Source organism: Carettochelys insculpta, chromosome 3 (assembly GCF_033958435.1).
Source record: "Carettochelys insculpta isolate YL-2023 chromosome 3, ASM3395843v1, whole genome shotgun sequence".
NCBI classification, from domain to species: domain Eukaryota; kingdom Metazoa; phylum Chordata; order Testudines; family Carettochelyidae; genus Carettochelys; species Carettochelys insculpta.
The window spans coordinates 124,458,701-124,480,380 of record NC_134139.1 but is presented as its reverse complement, the minus strand read 5'-3'; the positions used below and the strand labels follow the sequence as shown (position 1 = coordinate 124,480,380).

The 21,680-nt window shown below is 44.9% G+C and overlaps 2 protein-coding genes across 2 annotated transcripts in view; one reads left to right on the top strand and one right to left on the bottom strand.

The window, feature by feature from the left end:
* WASF1 (WASP family member 1) overlaps positions 1–12,944 on the bottom strand; it is a 183,651-nt gene extending 170,707 nt beyond the window's left edge. Inside the window, exon 1 of the mRNA XM_074988818.1 lies at positions 12,420–12,944. The gene's annotated coding sequence lies outside the window, so the exon portion shown is untranslated. The remainder of the gene's footprint in view (positions 1–12,419) is intronic.
* A 3,814-nt stretch (positions 12,945–16,758) lies between these two features.
* Positions 16,759–21,680, top strand: part of CDC40 (cell division cycle 40) — a 70,348-nt gene continuing 65,426 nt past the window's right edge. The window contains exon 1 of the mRNA XM_074990758.1: positions 16,759–16,965. Coding sequence (XP_074846859.1) covers positions 16,774–16,965 — 192 coding nt within the window. The 5' untranslated portion in view covers positions 16,759–16,773. The remainder of the gene's footprint in view (positions 16,966–21,680) is intronic.

Sequence of the window (21,680 nt, the reverse complement as noted above, 5' to 3'; positions counted from 1 at the left end):
GTGATGATGATGAACCCATCACAGGATATGGGGCTTGAAGTCCACAGCGTTTTAGTCACTCATGTTGAGGTACAGGGTGATGAGGAGGGATATATGCAGGGTTGGGGTAGGAAAATCTGACCATCAGCATTCAGTCCAGATGAACTGAAACTATTTCCGATCCACTGATACAGCTGCCAGGAAGCTTCTAAAGATGTACAGGTTTTGAGCAATTTAGTGAGAGAAGAACTAGCAGCCCGGCCACTTACTACTATGCACAGCCCCACATTTATCTAAATATTCCTCTCTCTGGGCTTGTTTCCCATTTTTAGGTGAATATTTAGATAAATGTGGGGCTGCAGTGTCCATGGACAATGTCCAGATGAGAATCAGAGCTTTGTTTTCTCCTTCCCTTTACCCATTTTTGTATCCCTTGGGTGCTGGGAAAATATGGTGTGATGCAAGACTTACAAAGACATGCTTTTTAGGTCCTTCTTGGAGCTCCATGTTTTGAAACCTAGTACTAATCAATAAATTGTCTGTTTATTTTTTGGAGTCAGTCACTGATTAAGCACTCCTTGGCTTTGCCCATGGACAATGGTGCCCCATATTTCAGTCTAGTTCTCAGGCTTTTAAGCATCAGGTTCATTCTTCAAGCTGTGTATATAAGAAGGTGAAGCAAGGGAGTAAACAGGGATGAGAACCAGCAAGTGTGCATTGTTGACAGACGGAGACGGAAGTTAAGAGAAAAGAAGGATATGACGACTATACGGGAAAGCAGAAGCAGCAGAAAATAGACAAAAGAGGGGGATAAAGCATGGGGAGAGGAGGAACCAAGACAGAAACACCTGTAAAGGATTGATGGAAATACAGACACAAACAGGAAAAGAAATCATACACTGAAAACAAAGGAAAAGCTGTATGACAGAAAAACTGGATTGAAGCAAGGAAAAGAGACAACAAAAGTAAAACAGATATAGCAAGTTTCTATTTAATGTATTTGAAATGTAACTGTTTGACATGTTATCATTACACACAATACAACTCTTCCCCCGCCCTCCCATGTAAGCATTTTTGTACTTCTTTAAACAGACACAGTGGCACACATACTTATTACTCCAGACAGCAATGATGATAAACTTCTCTCTCACAAATGGATCTGTTGACCTCAAAAGTGCTTTGCTAAGAAGATAAGCATCATTTCCATTTTATAGATGGCAAAATGGAGACATGGGAAAGTAAATTCCTAAGGTCAAGTGGCAGATCAACGGAAGAGCAAGGAATAAAAGCAAGATCTCCTGAGTCCCAGCCCAGAGTTCTAACTACTAATCAAAACTGCCTTCCTCATAATAGGCTTAGTCATCAAATTATGAAATGTTGGGTATATTTTTTGAGCCTTAGTTGCAAACTTACGCTTTTATTTAAACATACCAGAAGCAACAAAATTACTTTTTAATATGCTATATTCAAACATGCATTTTTTTTAATTCACAATATTCAGTTCGTGTCTGAAGACAGACTAACTGCTCTCTACAGATGAATGACAGCAACAAACTGTTATGATGCACAGGACAGATAAGAAAAATAGTAAAGGCCCAATATTGGTTCATCAAGAATTCTTTTGGAAATCTAAAGGGAATCCGACAAAAGAGTGGAAACATGGACAAATTCTTAAAGAGGAATACAAAAGAATTGCACAAGCATGTAGAACTAAGGCACAAATTGAGTTACAGCTTGTAATAGTCAACAGCAATAAGTTTTTAAAGTACATTAGGAGCAAGAGGAAAACAAAGGAAAAAATAGGGGTGTTTAATGCCTATTTTGCGTCAGCCTTTGCAAAAAAGGGGGTAAATTTTGATCAGATAACTAAGTATAATATTAATAAGTGGGAAGGAACAAAGCCAAATGAGGGAAATACTATGTTAAGAATATTTCACTAAGCTGTATTCAAATCATCAGAGCCTGATTAAATTCAGTCTAGGGTACTTAAGGAACGAACTGAAGCAACCTCTGAACTGTTAGTAATTGCTTTTGAGGACTCAGAGGATAAGTAAGGCCCAAAGGGCTGGAGAAGGGCAAACATAGTACTTATTTGTAAAAGGGAGGAACAAAAAGAACCCTGGGAATTATAAAGCAGCTAGGTTAGTTTTTATACCTAGATAGATAGTGGAACAAATTATTCAACAATCCATTTGTATGCAACTAGAGAATAACAGGGTAACAAACAGCAGTTAACATGCATTTATCAAGAACAAATTAAGCTAATGGCCTTTATTTGACAGGGTTATTGTCTTAGTGTTTGTGGGGGAAGATGTAGATGTAGTCGATCTTAATCTTAATAAGACTTTTGACATAGTCCCACATGCTAGTCGCATTAGCAAACTACAGAAGTGTAGTCTAGAGGAAATTAATATCAGCTAGGTATACAACTGGTTAACAACTCTTTGAGTATGGTCTTTTAGCAGTGGCCTGCTGTCAAACTCGCTAATGTATCTAGTTGGGTCCCCACAAAGTTCTCTCTTGGGCCAAGTACTATCTGATATTTTAATTAATTTCTTGGACAAGAATATACTTACAAAATTTGTGGATGACACCTAGCTAGGAGGGGTTATTAGCAGTTTGGAGGACTAGATAGAATTCAAAAGTCTTGACAGACTGGAGAATTAGTCTGAAATCAACAATATGAAATTCAAGAAAAATAAATGCACTTAGGAAAAGACAAACAAATGCACAAATTATGAAATGGGGAATAACTGGTTAGGAAAAAATGCTGAGAGGCAGCTGAGGGTTAGAGTGGATCACAGATTGAATATAAGGTGACCATAACAGTTATGGAAAAGGCCAATATTCTGGGGTGCACTAACAAGAGCGTAATATGTCACAGGACTATTCAGCACTCATGAAGCCTCAGCTATAGTACTGTGTTAAATTTTGGGCACCACAATTCAAGAAACATGTGGAAAAAAATGAGGAAGTCCAGCAGAACTCAACAAAAGTGATAAAATATTTAGGAAATAGGACTGATAGGAAAAGTTTAGAAAAGATGAGTTAGTTACTCATTAAAGAGATGTGTCAAGATGAACTCTGCAAATTCACATTCTTGGCATAAATTGACCAATGCAGGTGAGATGGCGGAACTTCTGGCAGCAGGGCCTCTTAGAACACTCAGGCACCCTCAGAGTTTGAGGCTATTCTGAAAGCCTACCTATAAATTTGGGCATGGTACCTCTCTCTTTGGGTGTGAATCTCCAGCACGTCTTCATGGCTTGTTGTGAACTGCAGGAGTGTTGCACTCAGCACCCTGGAGCTTTTCAGCCAGCCATCCAAACCAGATTAATTAACAGCCCTGCAAAGGGAGCTTGATTTATTTAGTCTCCAGAGGGTAACTCACTTGTTTAGCTGCTCTCTTTGGGCTCATATAAGAATCTTAGTGAGTTTCCTCCCTAGCTGTAGGAGGAGGTCTCTTTAAAGCAAGAGTCTCCCAGCTCTGCTCCTCGGAGCAGAAATTGTACTTTGCCAGATTTAGAGCTTCATGCAGCTTCTCCTCCAGCAGGCCCTTTTCCTTACCCGCTTCTCCACCCTCAGGTGGGTAGATCTTCCCTTGATAAGTCAGAGCCCATCAGGAGACTTGACTCCCTCCTGGCAATGTTTACAGGCTCATTCCATACTGGTTGACCCACAATCTCCGCAATGCTCCAGGTAAAGACAAAGTAACAGGATTCCTTCTAAATGCTACTTCTGCATGGAATGCCTTTCCTTTTTCCCCATTTCTCTTCAGGCTCTGTGTATCCAGCATCCCCAAACACTTAAAAAGCCATGACATCTGATGGGGCGGATTGACCACTATGCAATACAGCCCTCAACAGGCAGTCTACCCTTTCACCTCAGTTCCTACCACCACTAAAGAACACCAAACAGTATTAAAATTAGGACACAGAAGTGGGTAAGGTGGTCTGAGATTATTATTATGCAGAGTTCATTTCGAGGAACTATGTCTACAATTAAGTAACCTCCATTTCTTCTTTAGGTGTCTTTTGAATATTCCCACTCCTGAGAGAGATTGGCAGTAAGAAAAGGCCTGGCTCTGCCATACTGTTTATCAAACCTGGTGGCCAGGTCTTGTGCATAATAGTTCATAAGTATCAAATAAACTCTATCTAGCAGCTTTTGTAACTCAATAAAGGAGAATATGTTTCACACAAACTACAGCTAAAACAACCACTCTTGTAGAATGGGCTCTAACTACAACAGGAGAATAGACTGATCACACTGAATACACTGTCTAAATTATCTAAGAGAGGGACTGGGCTGAAAGGCTTGACTGTTAGCATTAAACATACATGAGAAAACTTAGGAGAGAACCTGAAGTTTAGTTCTATCCAGATAATATGAGAGTGCTTTCTTTGCAACTGAGGAACATAAAAATATTACCCTTTATAGGTCTAAGGTAAATTAACACTTTGATTTACTTGCAACTTAACTATTTTAGGAAGGAATTTGGGACACAGTCTAAAAACCACCAGTGCATATAAACAGCAGTAAAGAGGCTCCTGCCATTAAGACACTATCTCACTACCTCTTAACAGAAGACGACATTGCCATCTGACAGAAAGATGAAAAAAACAGTACCTTGCTAGACGTTCAAATCAAGGGAGACACAAATTTAATTAAAACTAAGATCAAATTCCACAAAGGGACAAAGCTCCATACTGGAAGGTCAAGTCATTAAGTCTTTTTAAAAAAAATTTTTTTCAAATATGTTGATGACAAAGTTCCATAATAGCTACATCTACACTAGAGTGCCATTTCAAAAGGGTACCTTTCAAAAGAGAGGAATCAAAAGACACCCTTTCAAAGTGGAGCATCTACACATGGACTGGGGCTGGTGCCATCGATGACATCAAAAGAGCCATCCACCCTTTAAAAAAGGGCCAGTGAGCCCATTGAAAGAGAGCATCTACATGTACCTATGCCCTCTTTTGAAAGAAGGGGCCAGGAAATGCTGCGGTCAGGGCCGCAGCTGGCCTCCCTGTTAAACGGCCCCTCCAACACCCTTGGCCTGCACAGCATGAGGTCTGCCGAGCTGCTACCAGCCCCACAGACACAGTGCCCGTCAGATAGAGCATAGATCAGCAGCAGCTGGAAACCCTGCTCGCTGCTGCCAGTGGAGCGGTTGCACTGCTGGCCACAGCAGTGGTGGCCGCCCTGCAGCTCCTGTTGGGGGAGGCCCCCCGGTGGCAGCCAGGGATGCACCAGACCCTTGGCTCCTTCAGCGCCATCTCCCTTCTCCCAAGGGCTCTGCTGGCTCTGGAGCTACCCCACCAGCTCAGAGTGGTGGAAACAGCTGATCATGGGGGAGTGGGACAACAACCGGTGGCTCTGGAATTTCCGTATGCAGCTGCCGACCTTTATGGTGCTTTGCCAGTGGCTGTCCCCCATGCTGAGACATCAGGACAGCTGGATGTGGTGCGCCCTCCCCATGGAGAAGAGGGTCGCAATAGCTGTCTGGAAGCTGGCCACTCCAGACAGCTATTGCTCCATGGGACGCCAATTTGGTGCAGGCAAGACCACAGTTGGAGCTGTTGTGATGGACATTAGGAGGCCTGGACCATGTACCCACCAGGGGCTGGGGGTCCCAGGACTGGGGGCCTGGGGTGGGGCCAGGATGAGGCCTGGCAAGCCCTGCACCACCTTGACAGATGCACCTGTCTCCCCCCTGCAGGTGGTGTGCACCCTCAACATATGCTCCTCCAGAGGGTGGTCTGCATCAGGGACCTGGACATGGCCATTGTGGGCTTCACTGCGCTTGGATTCCCGAAGTGCTTTGGGGCCCTCGACAAGACCCACTTACCCATCTGCGCTCCAGAGCACAGCAGAGGGCCGTATATAAGCAGGAAAGGCTACCACTCTGTGGTCCTGCAGGCCATGGTGTCCTGGAACCGGCCCCGGTTGTCCATCTGTGTAGGCTGGCCTGGCTGCACCCATGACGGGTGGGTTTTTTGCAAATCAGGCCTATGCCACCAGCTGAAGGCAGGGACCTACATCCCCCAGAGGGAGATCCCACTGAGGGACACCACAGTCCCCCTCTGCCTGGTGGCTGATGCAGCATATCTGCTCCAGCCCTGGCTCATGCAGCCCTACATGGGCCACCTCACCCAGGAACGGTTTAACACTCAGCTCAACCACAGCTGCAACATGGTTGAGCAAACCTTCAGAGTCTCCAGAACCGGTGGTGCAGCCTCCTGGCATGCCAGGAGGTGGGTGTCCTCAGTGTTCCCCAGGTGGTGGGCGCCTGCTGCATGTTCCACAATATTGTGTGGAGAGCAAGGGGGAGGCCTTTGTACAGGGGGAGGCAACCAAGGTTCGCACAGGCTACCCCCAGTGGGTCCACCACACACCCCTCCACCCCATGCACTCCCCATTGCCACCACCCACACAGAGCTCCCACCCCCTGCACAGCATTCTCCCCACCAGGCACACAGCACAACAGGGATATGGGTGAAATAAACTTATTATTGAACACAACAGGGAACTTTGTTTTCAAAATATGCAGAATGTAAGCATACAATTACTTACAAGTAGGATGCACACAGGGGTGGCCTGCCTGGGGGGCCCTTACTGCAGGGCAGGGGTGGAAGGCCTTAACCCATGGCAGCCCCAGGACCCACAACCCCCCCTAGTCCGGGGTCCGCGAAAGTGCTGGGAGGGTGCAGGGAGGATGGAAAAGTAGGGATGGGAGTCCACCACAGCGTGGTGATCAGCCCCAGCTGGGGCCTCTCCAGGGGGGCTGGCAGGTGGCCCAGATGCCCCCTCCTATTGTACCAAGAGCTCCCTGAAGGTGCCTGCTACATCCTTCAGGATGCCCATCAGTTCTGCCCAAGCCAGGTGACCTTGCCCTCCACCAGGTGGAGGCACCTCCCTGCCACCTCCTGGTGGACAGAGGCGGCAAGATAGAGGTCCTCCGCCGCCCACCATTGGCCCTTCCAGGAGCAAGGTCGCCTTGGTTCTGCAGGTGGCACTGCCCAGTGCTTGTCCCTCACATCCAGGGAGCTGACAGGCACTACAGATGGTATGAAGCTCTCCCAGCCCTCAGATGGCACAGCTGCAAGAATAGAAGGGAAGAGAGGGACAGGCCATGAGTACCAACCTCTGCCCCATGGCCCACACCCCCCCCAGCCCCCAGCCCCTGTCCACCAGCTGGGTGGCCCTGGAGGCCCATGGTGACAGTGGGGGTCCCCATCCCCCTGGGGTGGCCCCCTTGTGCAGTCTAGCCCCTGCGATCCCCTCCCCCTGAGAGGAGCCACAGCACTATCCATGGGATGGGTTCTGAAGACCATACTGAGGGCCACAGTCTGGCTGGCTGGGCGGTGGCTGACCAATATCCGCTCGGGTTGTGGGGGGGCCCTCTGGTGAGCATGCAACCGCCACCCTGTGGCCCAGGGTATATGCCCTGTCGGGGACGTACCTGATGGTCCACCGCCGAAGTCAGGGGACACCCAGTTGGCTGATGCCTGGCTGGGGGGTGCGGGAGGGCAGGTAAATGACCAGGTCCCTGTCCTTGCTGGACCAGTCCCCGGCCGAGGCTGGCTCTGTCTCTGGTGCTGGTGGCCCGAGTCTGGCCGCTGGTCCTGGCTCGTGCTCCTCTCCCAGCTGGGGCTCCTCAGCTGAAATGTCCAGGAAAGCCAGCAGGGAGGTGGTGTCCTGGGGGCTCAGGATGCTCCTGGGTGCCGTGTAATAGGGGCAAGCAATGAGGGTCAAGCACTGGGGGCAGCCCCCGACTGGCTAACCAGGGTATAACCCTGACACAACTCCTTCACCTTACTCCTGACCTGGCCAGGACTGCAGGCAGGGTGACTCCAGGTAGTCAGGCCCTCAGCCAGCTGGGCAAAGGCAGCCATGTTCCAGCACTCCCTCCCCATGACTCAGAGTACCACCTCCTCCTCCTGCCAGAGCCCCAGCAGGTCCTGGAGCTCATGCTCACTCCAGGAGGGAGCATGCTTTTCCTCCTTTGGCTGGACTATTGGGAGCCCTGGGTGCACTCGGAGCTGGGGCCCTGGGGCTCCTTATGTCCCTGGCTAGTGGCCATGCTGCGCTGGTAGCCACTGGGGGTCTTGTTGAGTTGTGCAGGGCACCACACGCGATGGCTGCTGCCTGCACACTCTTAGCTTCCTGACACGGGGTTTCTGGGTGCGTGCAGCTTTAAAGGGCTGCTTCAAGCACAGACCATACAGCCCCACAGGCACTGGGCAGCGCATCTCCACATTGCAGAGTGGGTGGTGGAGCATCACCACACTCCTTCTTATGAAATAAGCTTTTGAAAGGGGCGGTTTTTCCTATTTCATGTTTGGAAGCGTGATTTTGGAAGCTGGGCTGCATTCCTTCGATTTTATTTTCAAAAGAGCACGTGGCATGTGTAGATGAGCCATGCTCTCTTTCAAAAGAGGGCCTGGACTTTTGAAAATAATGCCTAGTGTAGATGCAGCTAATGTGAGTATGATGCTATAGCTACTAAGAGACCTTAATGGAGGAGACACACAAAGCCACTGCTTTGTTGTATAGAGAGTATTCTAAAATAAGCTGCATAGGAATTAAAACTGGTCAACATTTTTATCAGACACCCACAAAACAAATCTTTTCCACTTCAACTGTAACCTTTTCTAGTAGATAGTTCCTAGCATTAATCAGAACTTGCAGCATCTCCCATTTCATAGCCATGAGATCAGAACATGCTTAAATGCTGAGGGGAAAAAGAGGTCATGAGCACTTCCAACAGGTACTGCTACCAGAAGTTTCCACTCTCCCAGATATACCAGTCAGCCAATCACAAGAGCCTAATTATGCATAGGAGTCTCAGAAGAAACACCTTACATACATTTAGTCTTGAGTGAAGAAGTGAAGGGTGATCTGATAAGTCTTCAAATATGCTAATGGCTGCTCTAAAAGGACAATGATCAATGGATCTCCAAGTCCACAGAAAGTAGGACAAGAAGTAATCAGCTTAGTCTGCAACAAGGGAGATTTAGGTTACATAGTGGGGGTGGGGGAGTTCTAATTATAAGGATAGTTAAGCACTGGAATAGGCTTCTAACGAGGGGTGTCACTGGAGATTTTTACGAAGGCATTAGACAAATACCTATCAGGGATGATACTTGGTCCTTTCTCAGTGTAGGGCACTGTAGTAGATGACCTCCTGATATTCCAGCTCTACATTTCTATGATTCTCTGTAACAGGGGTCTGCAACCTGTGGCTCTTTAAGGACTTATTTGTGGCCCCCAATCCTGTAATTACAAAAGTAAAACACTTTCCTGACTATTTTTTCATAAACAGTGAACGTATAAAAGCCCAACACTGAACAACTCATATCTAAACAGCAAATGATATGTGATCTCGAAACCTTGGATAACTCCCTCTTTAGTACGTGCAGTGCATTGTGGACTACGATAGGGTATCTGTGTTTTGATCATGTTACTAATAAAGTCTTGATTTTGAAGAGGAAAAAGAAGCTTGCAGCATTCCTGCTGTGAAGGGCAACACACATTTTAAGACAGAAAACTGAAATTGAACATGCAGTAAAATTGGCATAATTAAAATAGGTTTAGGAGTGAAAGTAAGGAGGAGTGGTACAAACACATGTAAAGTGTGAGGAAAATGAATAGGTTAAAAGCTTGTGAATGTTCTGCAGTAAACAAGTATCGCATTACAAATCATTGCTTGTGCATGGTTCTTAAAACAGAGGTTACAAAAAGTATGGTTTGATGTTATTTATTAAGGACCATCTTGTATTTGCATGCACTGCAGCTCTTGAATTATTGAGCTTTTTACCAGACTTGAAAAAATGGCTTTTTGCTATTTTGGTTGCCAACCCTTGCTCTCTAATAACCCTCCTCAGAGTTTGTTGTTTGTTACCTTTTTATTCGTTAAAACTAGATGCTCAGATTATTTATATATTCATGCATACATATATTTTTCCTGCCATTTTTGTAATAGAATGGTATGGCTACCTGCTAGGTCAAAAAAAGAAAATCTGAAGCATCACTAGAGGTTCCACTCTCTCATGAGGCTTTCCACACCAACTCCCCTCCATCAGAGATTTTTCATGCTTCCTTTCAATTAGATGGGGAAAGTATCTAGCAGTCAGGAGGTAGTGGCTTGAGTGCAAAGAAAGTCATGTTGGGTACACACCCTAACGTGTCTGCTCAACTAAGCTGTGTTTCACCTTCTACACCAGAGGCTCTCAACCTTTTTCTTTCTGAGCGCCCCCCTTACTATAGAAAAAATTCCACTGCCCACATGTGCCACAACTGCTGTTTTTCTGTATTAGCTGGCATTATGGGGTAACAAGCAGGGCAATTGACCAAGGCCAGATAAAGCTAAACTGACTGGGCTTTGGCTATAGACCAGACAAGCAGGATTCAAGCTTTGGCATTCTACCCTTTAAAGAGTGAGCCTACCACCAGTTCTGCACTCTGGTTTATTTTGGTGGACCCCCTGAAGCCAGCCTGCAGTCCCAGACATCTGATTGAGAACTGCTGTTCTTTACTACTCATTACACCCAAGCTAACTAACCATGCAATATCTGTACAGTACAAGCTACCACAAGTGTAGCTCTACTTGTTTCTCAAATTCTAAAGAGTGTGTTGGCAACACACCTCACTGATAGCAGTAGATGGACAACAGCTAATTTAAAGCAATAAATTATTCCAAATGCTGTACCGAATCCACCCCAAAACCTTAAAATTACTACACTTACCTAGAATATCTGAGCACAACAGAGCTTAATTAAAGCTGTAATTTCCACTATGATATTATGAGAGAAATCAAGCTCTATGTTAAACCTAGAGATTCAGCAATAATAAATATTGCCTTTACATATATTGAAACAGTTGCAGCATAATACTTAAGATAAAATATTTAAATAGCACTACTGCATCAAACATTGATTTCACAAACAGATCCTAAGTATGTTACCTTTCAACACCACCATGAAACTATGGACAACACCCTCTAGATACATGCCAGGAAAATAAGGAATGCACTTTTATAGAATCACTTAATAATTACTGGCAGGCAGCATGTGAATCATTGACAGCTGCATTCTCAAACTGAATAAATCATATACATGGTGACTCACATCAGGTGTGTTTAAGTGTAGCAAACCACATAACTTGTTTTGCTATTGCACCACTGATAAAGAGTTCATTTACAAATCTGAAATGAAAGTTGTACACTTCAAAGTGTCAAAAACTAAAAAACAAAAAATAAAGATCCAACATTCTGGAAATACAAAACTTTCCTCTAAAATGACTCTTGCAAAGTTATTTTTGTGTCAATGTTATTTTTGCTGCATTGTCTCTACAGTGTAGTCTCTTTATGTCAACAGCCACCAAAAAAAAAAAAATCTAAAGACAACATTTAATAAATAGTGAAGCCTTACTATCTGTATTTTCTACTTGCTTTATTCCCTTAATATCTTCATAGGAATTCAATGTACTTCCTTTAAAACTGAAACATCTGCTAAAAATATAAAAAACTAACAAGCCAATGCTACAAAACAAACTAAAACATTTATTTACTGTATTTATTTCTGATTCTAAACGCAAAACTAATGAAGCAAATCTAATGAAACAAAACCACAGATACATGAAGTGTAACGATCCAGCAGGACTTCGTACACGCTTAAGAGACAAGTGTGGATTCCTTTGGGCTATTACGTTTCACAATTATCGTATCCACAAGGTGAACTGTCACAGAGGAATGGATGTTTTAGTGGTTGGAGGAGGCGGACGCTACATTTTTTAGGACTGCTGCTTGGAGGGCTTTGGCTCGCAGGCAGAGATCTCCGCGACAGCTGAACAATGGTAGCAATCTTTCAACGAGCAGCTATTTCCAATAGGTATGGTCGAATCTGCTTCTCTTCAACAGGCAAATCGCATCTAGCTCCATCATTCATCCCCATCTCTGGCCTTTACAGTCCCCATTACATAAATTAAAGCGGAGGTGGCTGGGTCAGGGTAGCCCCACCCCCTGCAGATCAACACAGTAGCTAGCACCTTGGGGCAACCACCGAAACCTCCTCCCCCGCCCCCCACGACTACCGACCCCAACAATTAAAAGGTCCCGCCTCCCCGTCCACGCTCTGGTACTAAAAGTGCAAACCCGCCCTACAGCCAGGGGAGAGGAATTCACACACCTGCCCCTGCAACAGCCGGAGGGGGCTCGCAGCCCCTCCTTCTTCCCCTCAGCTATAGCCAGCCAAAGGGGACCCCAGTGGTGCAGCCCCATTGCTCCCTCCACCCCATGGCAGATGGGGGGACCACGCGGGGAGGGGGTGGCGAAGGTGTCACACTGGACACAGCGACTAGCATAGAGCCTCCTCCCCCCCGCTGAAGGGGCAGTCCCTGGCCCCGTGGGCGGCGGGCGCAGACTCCGGGGCACTTACTCTCGCCGCTCCACGCGCTGCTCCCCTCACACCTTCATGCCGCCGACCAGCCCCGCCCTCTCGGCGCCCCCGGGGCGCGCGCTGCCCCCGGCTCGGTCCGAAGGCGAAGTTCAAACGGCTCCTTCCAACCACCTCGCCCCGCTGGAGAGACTCGTTCGTGGAGGTGGTAGGACTCGACCCCGGCGCGAGATAGGGGGAGGCGGCAGCAACGCAGAGCTCCCCAAAGGCTTCACAATAGACACAGAGCGGCGCGTGTGTGTGCGCGTGGGAGGAGGGGCTTCTCTCCCGGCCAGGACGCGCTCTCCGAGCGCGGGGCGCTGCCTATTCAACCCCTGACTTGCCGCAGCCGCCTCCCCCGGGTACTAGGTGGCTGCCTCCGTCGGCATCCGTGGTATTGAATATCGGGGAGTCCCGATTTCAACACACACCCCCTGAAAATGGCAAGTGGTATAGTCCAGTTCGGTCGCTGCTGGAGTGAGGGGGAGGGAACGAGGGTATTGTGACGTATTCCGAAGCCGGTTCCTGGCAGCCAATAGGAATGGGAAAGGAGGGGCTAGAATGAGAGCGGGTGGAACTGCTGGCCGCTCCGAAGAGAGTGGGCGGGGCTGTTTCAGTGGGAAGAGAGTGCTTCGAGTTCGTGCAACTACTTTGCGCAGCGTGCCCCAGTGTTTAGTGCGCAGGTGCAAAGTTCCTCTTCGGGGCTCCGGCTCCTGGCAATACGCGGAGTAAGTCCCTAATATGTGCATGCCTCAGTTTCACCATGTATGAAATATTGGAGTTAAATTTGCTTCTCTGGTAGAGGAGAAGGACTTTAGTATGTTAATTCAAACGACTGTGAAATCCATGGGAGTGAGAGGACGTGACAATGCATTGCATGAAGTTTATATTGAAACCAACAAAATATGTATAGATAGCATCAAAGAAAAGAAGACAGTCAGGGGGCAGATACTTGCAGAAGGACCCAACCCCAGATGATTCATATTTTCCAAGACTAGCAGGTTTCACTGCTGATCGTCTAGTGTGATGTGTATGACACAGGCCATATAACTCCTAGAGATCTTAAAGAAAAAAAATCATATTTTAAAATTGTCACTGTTGGTGATACCACCACAAAACTTTGGTAAATTATTACAGTGGTTAATGACTCTGACTGTTTAAACTACACCTTATTTCCAGTCAATGTCCAGCTGTTGGATTATGCTATACCTTTCTCTGCTACACTGAATGCAATCCAATGGTTGCAGATTGAAAATAGGCAATTTCTGTTGTCCATCTCCTAGCTGCATTGAAATAAGGGGAAGAAGTGTAGAGTTCATAATATTTTCTGTTTATAATTTACAGGCAAGTAAAAATATTTAATCAAACACCCAAAACCGTCATTCAAGTTTTGTTTTTGTAATAATGATTTCAGCACAAATGTTGGGTACCAACAAGACAACACAGAAATAGTGTTTGGAAAAACAGCATCTTTTTGAGGAGTTTATGCTTATATATACCCACAAAGTACCCTCACTGTGTGCATGAGTGGCAGTACCATGTGATCCAGGGTTTATTATAGATTCATTCTCTTTTTAGTTCTTGAATAGTAACAGAGAGATAGCCATCAAAACAAAAAGCAATCAAGTAGCACTTTAAAGACTAGCAAAATAGTTTATTAGGTGAGCTTTCATGGGACACCTAATAAACTATTTTGCCAGTCTTTAAAGTGCTACTTGACTGCTTTTTGTTTTGATAGTGTATAGACTAGCACGGCTTCCTCTCTGTTACTATTCAACATGCAAGAGAGATAGCTGTGTTAGTCTGTATTCTATCAAAACAAAAAAGCCGTCATGTAATACTTTAAAGACTAACAAAATAATTTAAGTGATGCGCACTTCTTCAGATTGAAAGCCATACCAGAACAGACTCAATATAAAAATCACAGAGGTCCAAAAATTGTTGTTATCAGGGTTGACAAATCAGAAAAATTGTTATTAAGGTTGGCAAATCAGATGGAAGATAAGAAGGAGGAGTGTGTAGGGTGAGGAAGTTAAGTGTTAGGTCAAACATCAAAGTATGTGAAAGAGTCCTTATAATGGATCAGGTAATTGCTGTCCCTGTTCAAACCACGTGTTAATATGTCAAATTTGAATATGAATGTTCCCAACATTCTCTCTGTAGAGTAGATGGTTGTTAAAGTCTCTCTTCTCGAGAATACAAACTCCAGGTCTTTAACAGAATGGCCCACTCCATTAAAGTGATGACTGACAGATTTGTGTATTTGGAGATTTTGGATGTCTGCTCTATGTCCATTCATTCTTCCACGAAGAGTATTTGCAGTTTGCCAGATATAAATAGTGTGTGGGCATTGTTGGCACATGATGGCATATATGACATTAGTTGAGGAACAGGAGAATGTGCCCTGATTCTGTAATTAAGGTGGTTGGGTCTAGTGATGATATCTCCAGAACAGATATATGGACAAAGTTAGCAATGGGTCTTGTTGCAAGGAAAAGTTCCAGGATTAGTATTATTGTGGTATAGCCTGCGGTTGCTGTGGTAAACCACGGACTGTACCACAATAATGTTAATCCAGGAACTGTTCCTTGCAACAAGCCCCATTGCCAACTTTGTCCACATATCTATTCTGGAGATATCATCACTGAACCTAACCACCTTAATTACAGCATCAGGGACACATTTTCCTGTTCCTTATTTATATTTATATTGGGCAAACTGTAAACACTCTTTGCCAAAGAATAAATGGACATAGAGCAGACATCAAAAATCTCCAGAATAGTAACAAAGAGGAAGCCGTGCTAGTCTATACACTATCAAAACAAAAAGCAGTCAAGTAGCACTTTAAAGACTAGCAAAATGGTTTATTAGGTGAGCTTTCGTGGGACAGACCCACTTCTTCAGACCATAGCCAGACCAGAACATATATTGAGTCTGTTCTGGTCTGGCTATGGTCTGAAGAAGTGGGTCTGTCCCAAGAAAGCTCACCTAATAAACCATTTTGCTAGTCTTTAAAGTGCTACTTGACTGCTTTTTGTTTCAAAAATCTCCAAATACACTAACCTGTCATCCATTACTTTAATGGAGTAGGCCATTCTGCTAAAGACCTGAGAGTTGTATTCTGGAGAAGAGAGACTTTAACAACCATCAACTCTACAGAGAGAATGTTGTGGACTAACATTCATATTCAAATTCAACACATTAACACGTGGTTTGAACCGGGACAGCAATTGCCTGACCTATTATAAGGACTCGGTCACTTACTTTGATGTTTGACCTAACACTCAACTTCCCCACCCTACAGCCCTCCTTTCTGCTCTTCTGTCTGATTTGCCAACCTTGATAACAATTTTTCTAGTTTGTCAACCCTGCTAAATTTTGGACCTGTCTGATTTATATATTGAGTCTGTTCTGGAAAGGCTGTGATCTGAAGAAGTGGGTCTGTCCCACAAAAGCTCATCACCTAATACATTATTTAGTTAGTCTTTAAAATGCTGTGTGACTGCTTTTTCTTTTTAGTTGTGAGTTTATTATTCTGAAGTGCTCTGTCTGAAGCATTTATTCAGCAGAGAAGCAGTGATTACGTTATTCCCCCCCCCCTTCCAAAAACCTGGGACTTCCTCCTTTTCATGAGTCTATATATTTAGACCCTGCTATGGAACCCCCACTCGTGCATCTGATGAAGAGGATCTTTCCCCACAAAAGCTTACGCTCCAAAATATTTGTTAGTCTATAAGGTGCCATATATCAGAGAGGTAGCTGTGTTAGTCTGTAGCTCTGAGAACAACAAGAAGTCCTGTGGAACTTTATAGACTAACAGATATTAAGGAGCGTAAGCTTTTGTGGACAAAGACCCTCTTCATCAGATGCATGAGTGGGGGGGTGGTTTCAGAGGGGTATTTAAAGAGTGTGGTCCCAGTAAGAGGGAGGGCCAGAGCTGACAAGGTCTATTTAGCAAGGTGGAAATAGCCCAGTATCAAGAGTACTTATCAAAAGAAGAAAAAACAAGTCAGATCCGACAGGCGGGGGTCTGAGCCTTTCTCAGAGGACTTCTTGCTGATCCTAGCAGTCACGCCAATTTTGATTTGCCCCCGGTAGGGCGCGTTGCACATTGGGATTTGTAGTCCTTCGTGTGAGTCCTGAAAGATTAACTCTGTTTCAGCTCTATGGGAAGGGGCTTCTGCTTCCCAAAACAACGGTTAGTTAAAGACACGGACAATTATAAATAATACGTTATTTAACAGTTGCATTTGACTAATTTTCAGTCAGTCGCAAAACACACAAATCTCTCTGCGGCGGGCTATGTAGCTGACAGGACCTGTTCGTTCCGGGTGCGCCTCGGTGCCTCCTTGCTAAGATGTCGGCTGCTATCGCCGCGCTCGCGTCCTACGGGGACTCCGATTCCGGCTCCGACTCGGGCTCAGACATCGAGGGAAGCTCCCGCCGCTCGGCGCTGGTAGCCAGCCGGGACGCGGTGCTGCACCTCGCTTCGCCTCCCGCTGACCCGCAGGCCCTGCCGGTGGACGCGGCCCCCGAGGTGGCCGTGAAGGTAGGTGGCACCTCGAGCGCCTGGCGGTCCCCTTCCCTTCGTCCTGACCAGGGCTGGGACGGGGAGTCCCCAGCGCCGCTGGCCCAGGCCAAGGGAGCTGCCGGGGGAGGATGGCCCCCGCTGCGTGTCTGTCTCGCTTGGTGGCTGCAGGGGGAGATCTCCTGCCGTCTGGGCGCCCTCCGCTGCGCGGCTGGGCTTAGGGCCGACTCTCGGGCTGCTGGAAATGCGGGGCGCGCTCTTTGGCTGCTCCGCCGATTTAATCCGGCTGCGGTCTCGGGCCTTGTAGCTGATTTTCCAGATCAGGTGTTGCAACAAGTAGATATTTAACCGGTTAGGGGGAAAGTTGCCCACGATGTGAAATGTGGATGGGAGGGAATGTGTTAGGCCAAAGTGTGATAGTCTAGTGTTAACCGAACTCTTCACCTCAGCTGGATGGATGTTGTTGTGTTGGTCCTGACCTCCCTGTTGAGCTTGAGCTTTCTTGGTTTGGCTAGCGGTATCTTCAGTTCACTACTCAATTCCCCACTCTTTGCTCATCAGCCCTTTGGGGCAGGAAAAAAGTGATTGACACTACATGACTCTCAGACTTTTGGGATGCTGCCCTCTTCACTGATCCCTTCCCTCCCTTCCTCCCTTTTTGTATACACACTTCAGATTGTAGGCATTGTGTCCTATTAAATGTTTCAAGCTTTGATCTGAAGACTTCACTGTTGGATTCAATACCTTAAATTAATATAAGTCCCTGCTGTTTAGCTTTTACACATATCTTGGAGCTTCTAATCTTTCTGGGGTGTTAATAGGTTGACAGGAGCATTAACATCTGTAAAATGCCAACATTTATGATAAACAGCAAGTAGCAATAACCATGCATTGAGACTCAGCAGAGTCTTGTATACATTTAAAGATGATGTGTAGAGTACCAGTCTCAAAAGCCAAAAACATTGGTGTACTGTTGCACTGCTTTCTGCTGATTGAAAGCTATTTCATTCTCGCTGTTACAGAGGGCACTGTTTTCTTAGCACTTCTGGGAAAAGACATTTTCTGCACTACTCAGTATTCCAGACACTCACTAGTGCCACCAGCAATTCCAGCCATGATGATGGAGATATACGTTAAACCCTCAATATAATGGACGGGAAGAGTGTCTGTTAAAACTGAAAGTCCATTATATTGTAGGTTTCACTCTGGCTCCCAGCCGCCTGCGCTCTGCCCTGAGTGCAATGGTTCCTTAAGCTGCAAGCCACCCATGTTCAGGGCGGAGCACGACTCCCCTGAGTCTGAGCCCCTACTGCCCCGGGGACCCCCTCCCCCGTGGCTGTGAAAACCACTGCAAATCTCAGCTGGGGGCCGGGGGGGGAACGGGACAGACACACACAGCAGCAGGAGCTCTCCATGCCATGGCCAGGGACCCTGCAGCTATGGTGGTCTCAGGCTTGTGGGCGCCAGTGGCGTCTCTAGTGAGTCACCATTTATGATACTGTAGAGTACAGTACTGTTGTCTACTTTCTTTTGGGAGGAGGAGGAGAGCGGATGTCCATCATTACCGATGCCCAGTAAAACGGGGTCTGCTGTAGTGAGAGTTTACTGTAAAGCTGAGTGTTGCCAACATGCTGACGACCTTCCGATCCATGTGAACTCCCAATGGCTTCATGTATTCATTATACAAAAGAAGTGACAATGTGGAATATTACATACACCTCCCCCCCCCAAAGGTACTCATGTGGAGGAGGTGAAGGTGTCCTGTAACACCTTCTGGGAGTGCCCATCTAAACGCTACTCAAAGAGTCCTACTCTCACCCATGCCTACGGTTTGCAAAAAAGTCAACATCTTATTATCAAAGATAGGTCATAGATGTAATGATTATCAAGATAGAGACTTGATCTTCGTCTATTTCAGGAGGAGATTATCCCTCAGTACCACTAGACCTGCTTCTCCTACAAACCAGTTTGGCATCTAGTCTGGAAAAAGCATTGTGGCTGCTGAACAGTTTTTGAATAGTCTTGCCACAGCCTTTTAATTAATCTTCACCGACCATGGAGAGCTTACACTGGTGTCAAGATTGAGTGCCAAACAATGTTTTTTGAGTACAGAATGTGCTTGTGCTTCTTTCAGTGAAAAAAATGCCTCCCGCTTTCAAGGAGCTATTGATAATTTGTACTAACAGCCTACCCAGTTCTTTCATGCGTGCTTCCACTATCTGAGAAGGATGTAGGTTTTAAGCACAAGTTGATGGTTATGTGTTTCCAAAATGTCAAGGTTTGACCTTGGCCTAACATCAAGCAGGGAAGACTTGGCATTGTCTCCTTTAGCATGTATACGTATCTGATGAAGGCAGACTGTTCTAATTGAATCTGAGTATTTTTTACTGCACAATAAAAAGAAACAGGTCTTGAGCTTAAATGCCAAAATAATTGTACCATCTTTATTGAAGGAGCATCAAGTTGACCAAGGAAGAAATGCAAAAAGATAATGATCTGCTGACACACCATAGCTACGCTAGCTGGTTTAAGTAGTGGCTGCAGCATTGTGCTGGCCGTGTATTGTGGAGATGAGCTTGTATGAGGAAAAGAGATGGGAGATCTGGCTCTGTATTAGGGAAGGATGGCAACTAGAGAAATCACTTCAATCCTGTGATCTGAACTGTAGCCATGCAGCACTCTCATGCCTAGTGGATTGTTGGGTCTACTTTAGTTAAAAAAGCAAGGTTTGAGTAACTTGTGATGTGTCTACACTACAAAAAGACTTTGAAGTAGGTAACTTCCAAGCTGAGAATCTACATGCACCCTACTTCGAAGTTAAACTCCAGGAATGGAGTAAGGACTTCGAAGTTGGGCTTCTTACGAAGTAAGAATAGGTGTGTGTAAACTCTCTAGTGGCTACTTCGAAGTAGTGCCTAACTTTGAAGTTAGCTCCTAGTGTAGACACACCCTTGGTGTCTGGCTTCTACTTTTATTGAATGTTGTTGCTTCTTATTTAGTTCAGCTTTCTAATCTTTCTGCAATGGCAGAGACTTCAAAACATAAGTATAAAAGGAGAATACATCCTTAAGTTTCTCAAGTAGCAAAACTTATTTGCTAGTTCTAGTTTTTTGATGTTTGTAATTTATCAGACACCTAGTGCACTAGATATATATTTGTTTTTGTGCACTTTTATGAATTGCACGAAATACTCCTCTAAGATGTTGCTCCAAGGCCGTGTCTACACTACACAAATAACTTCTAAGTTGATTGTTACTTTGAAGTTGTACTTCAAAGTAGACTTTGAAGTTGAGTGTCTACACTTTTGAAGTTAAACTTTGAAGTAGGCACTACTCCATTCCCAGGAGTGGAGTAAGGACTTTGAAGTTGGGCTCCCTTACTTCAAAGTTAACTTTGAAGTAAGGGAAAGCAAGACTGTCTGCAGGCTACCTTGAAGTAGTGCCTAAATTTGAAGTTAACATCAAAGTTAGTTCCTAGTGTAGACGCACCCCAGGGTGTATAGTTCTTAGCTGATGTTGAAAGAGGGCAAGGTCTGTGCTTTTGATCTGCATCGTAAATTTGCACAGTCCCTTTTGATTTCAAAATGACATTTACAGATTACACTAATGAATTGTAGCTGTGTTTTGAAAAAATAATTTTGAGGTGTCATCCTTTAGTGTATTTTGGTAGCTCACTCACACACTGCTGACCTGTGCACTTAACTATTCTTAGGAAATAGAACTGAAATTGTAATTTAAGTAACAGTGTGTAAAATGCATCCATCTGAATCTTAACATCTTATTGAAGATTTTTATTTATAAAGGAAAACGGTAGGAGTGTGCACTGACCTTTTCAAAACGTTATTTGAAAAATTCAGATGTGATCTACTAAAATAAAATATGCAGGGGAAAAGAGTGGGCTATTAAAGTATATGATGAAAGTTTATATAGGAATATTAAAGTCATTAAAATGCTTAACATAGCAAATGTTTCATATAAGCGCCTATTTTCAGTTATTGGTGAAGTGGGGATACATTTTCACTTGTTTGAGGAGACGGAAAGTAGAGAACGTATTTTATGGGAGCGGAGCAGACAAGAACCTAGAATTCAGTCATTGGTAGTTGCCCAGAAGTTAACTGGAAAGGATGCATATTTCTGAATAGAATATCAGTAACTTTTTTTTTTCTGATGTGGTAGAAACTAATTAATTTATTGGTAGGGAAAAGATGTAGAATTAAATAAGTAAGGTTTTTAGAGTAAGGAGACAGTGGGGCTATGTTAGGCTTCAGTAGTCATTTTAAGTTTTTTTTATGAGAAGAGAAGCTTAATGTTTTTAAATACAATATTTGAAACTATTGTGAGTTTATAGAATACCTTGTGTACAGTGAAGACTTAAAGCTTGATCCTGCCAGGTGCAGAGTATGCTAGCCTAAATCACCAAAGCATTTAGGAACATGCTTAAAATTCAGCGTGAGTAGTTCTCATGATGTTAGTAGGACTGTTTGTGTGGTTACATGTTTTGCTAGGCTGGGCTAAAGTGCTTCAGAACTTCTAGGGTCAGATCCATATGGTGTTGGACTTCACTATAAATACCATATAAATCTCAGCAGAAAATATTTAAATTAATTGAACAAGATTGTCACTGCTTTTTGCATAAGCCATGTAGAGCTGTTAAGTTTGTGACCCGTGGGGTAGGATGTCCATTTACAGCATTTTAATTTTAATGGATGACCAAGAGTAATTATAAATCCCGTACAA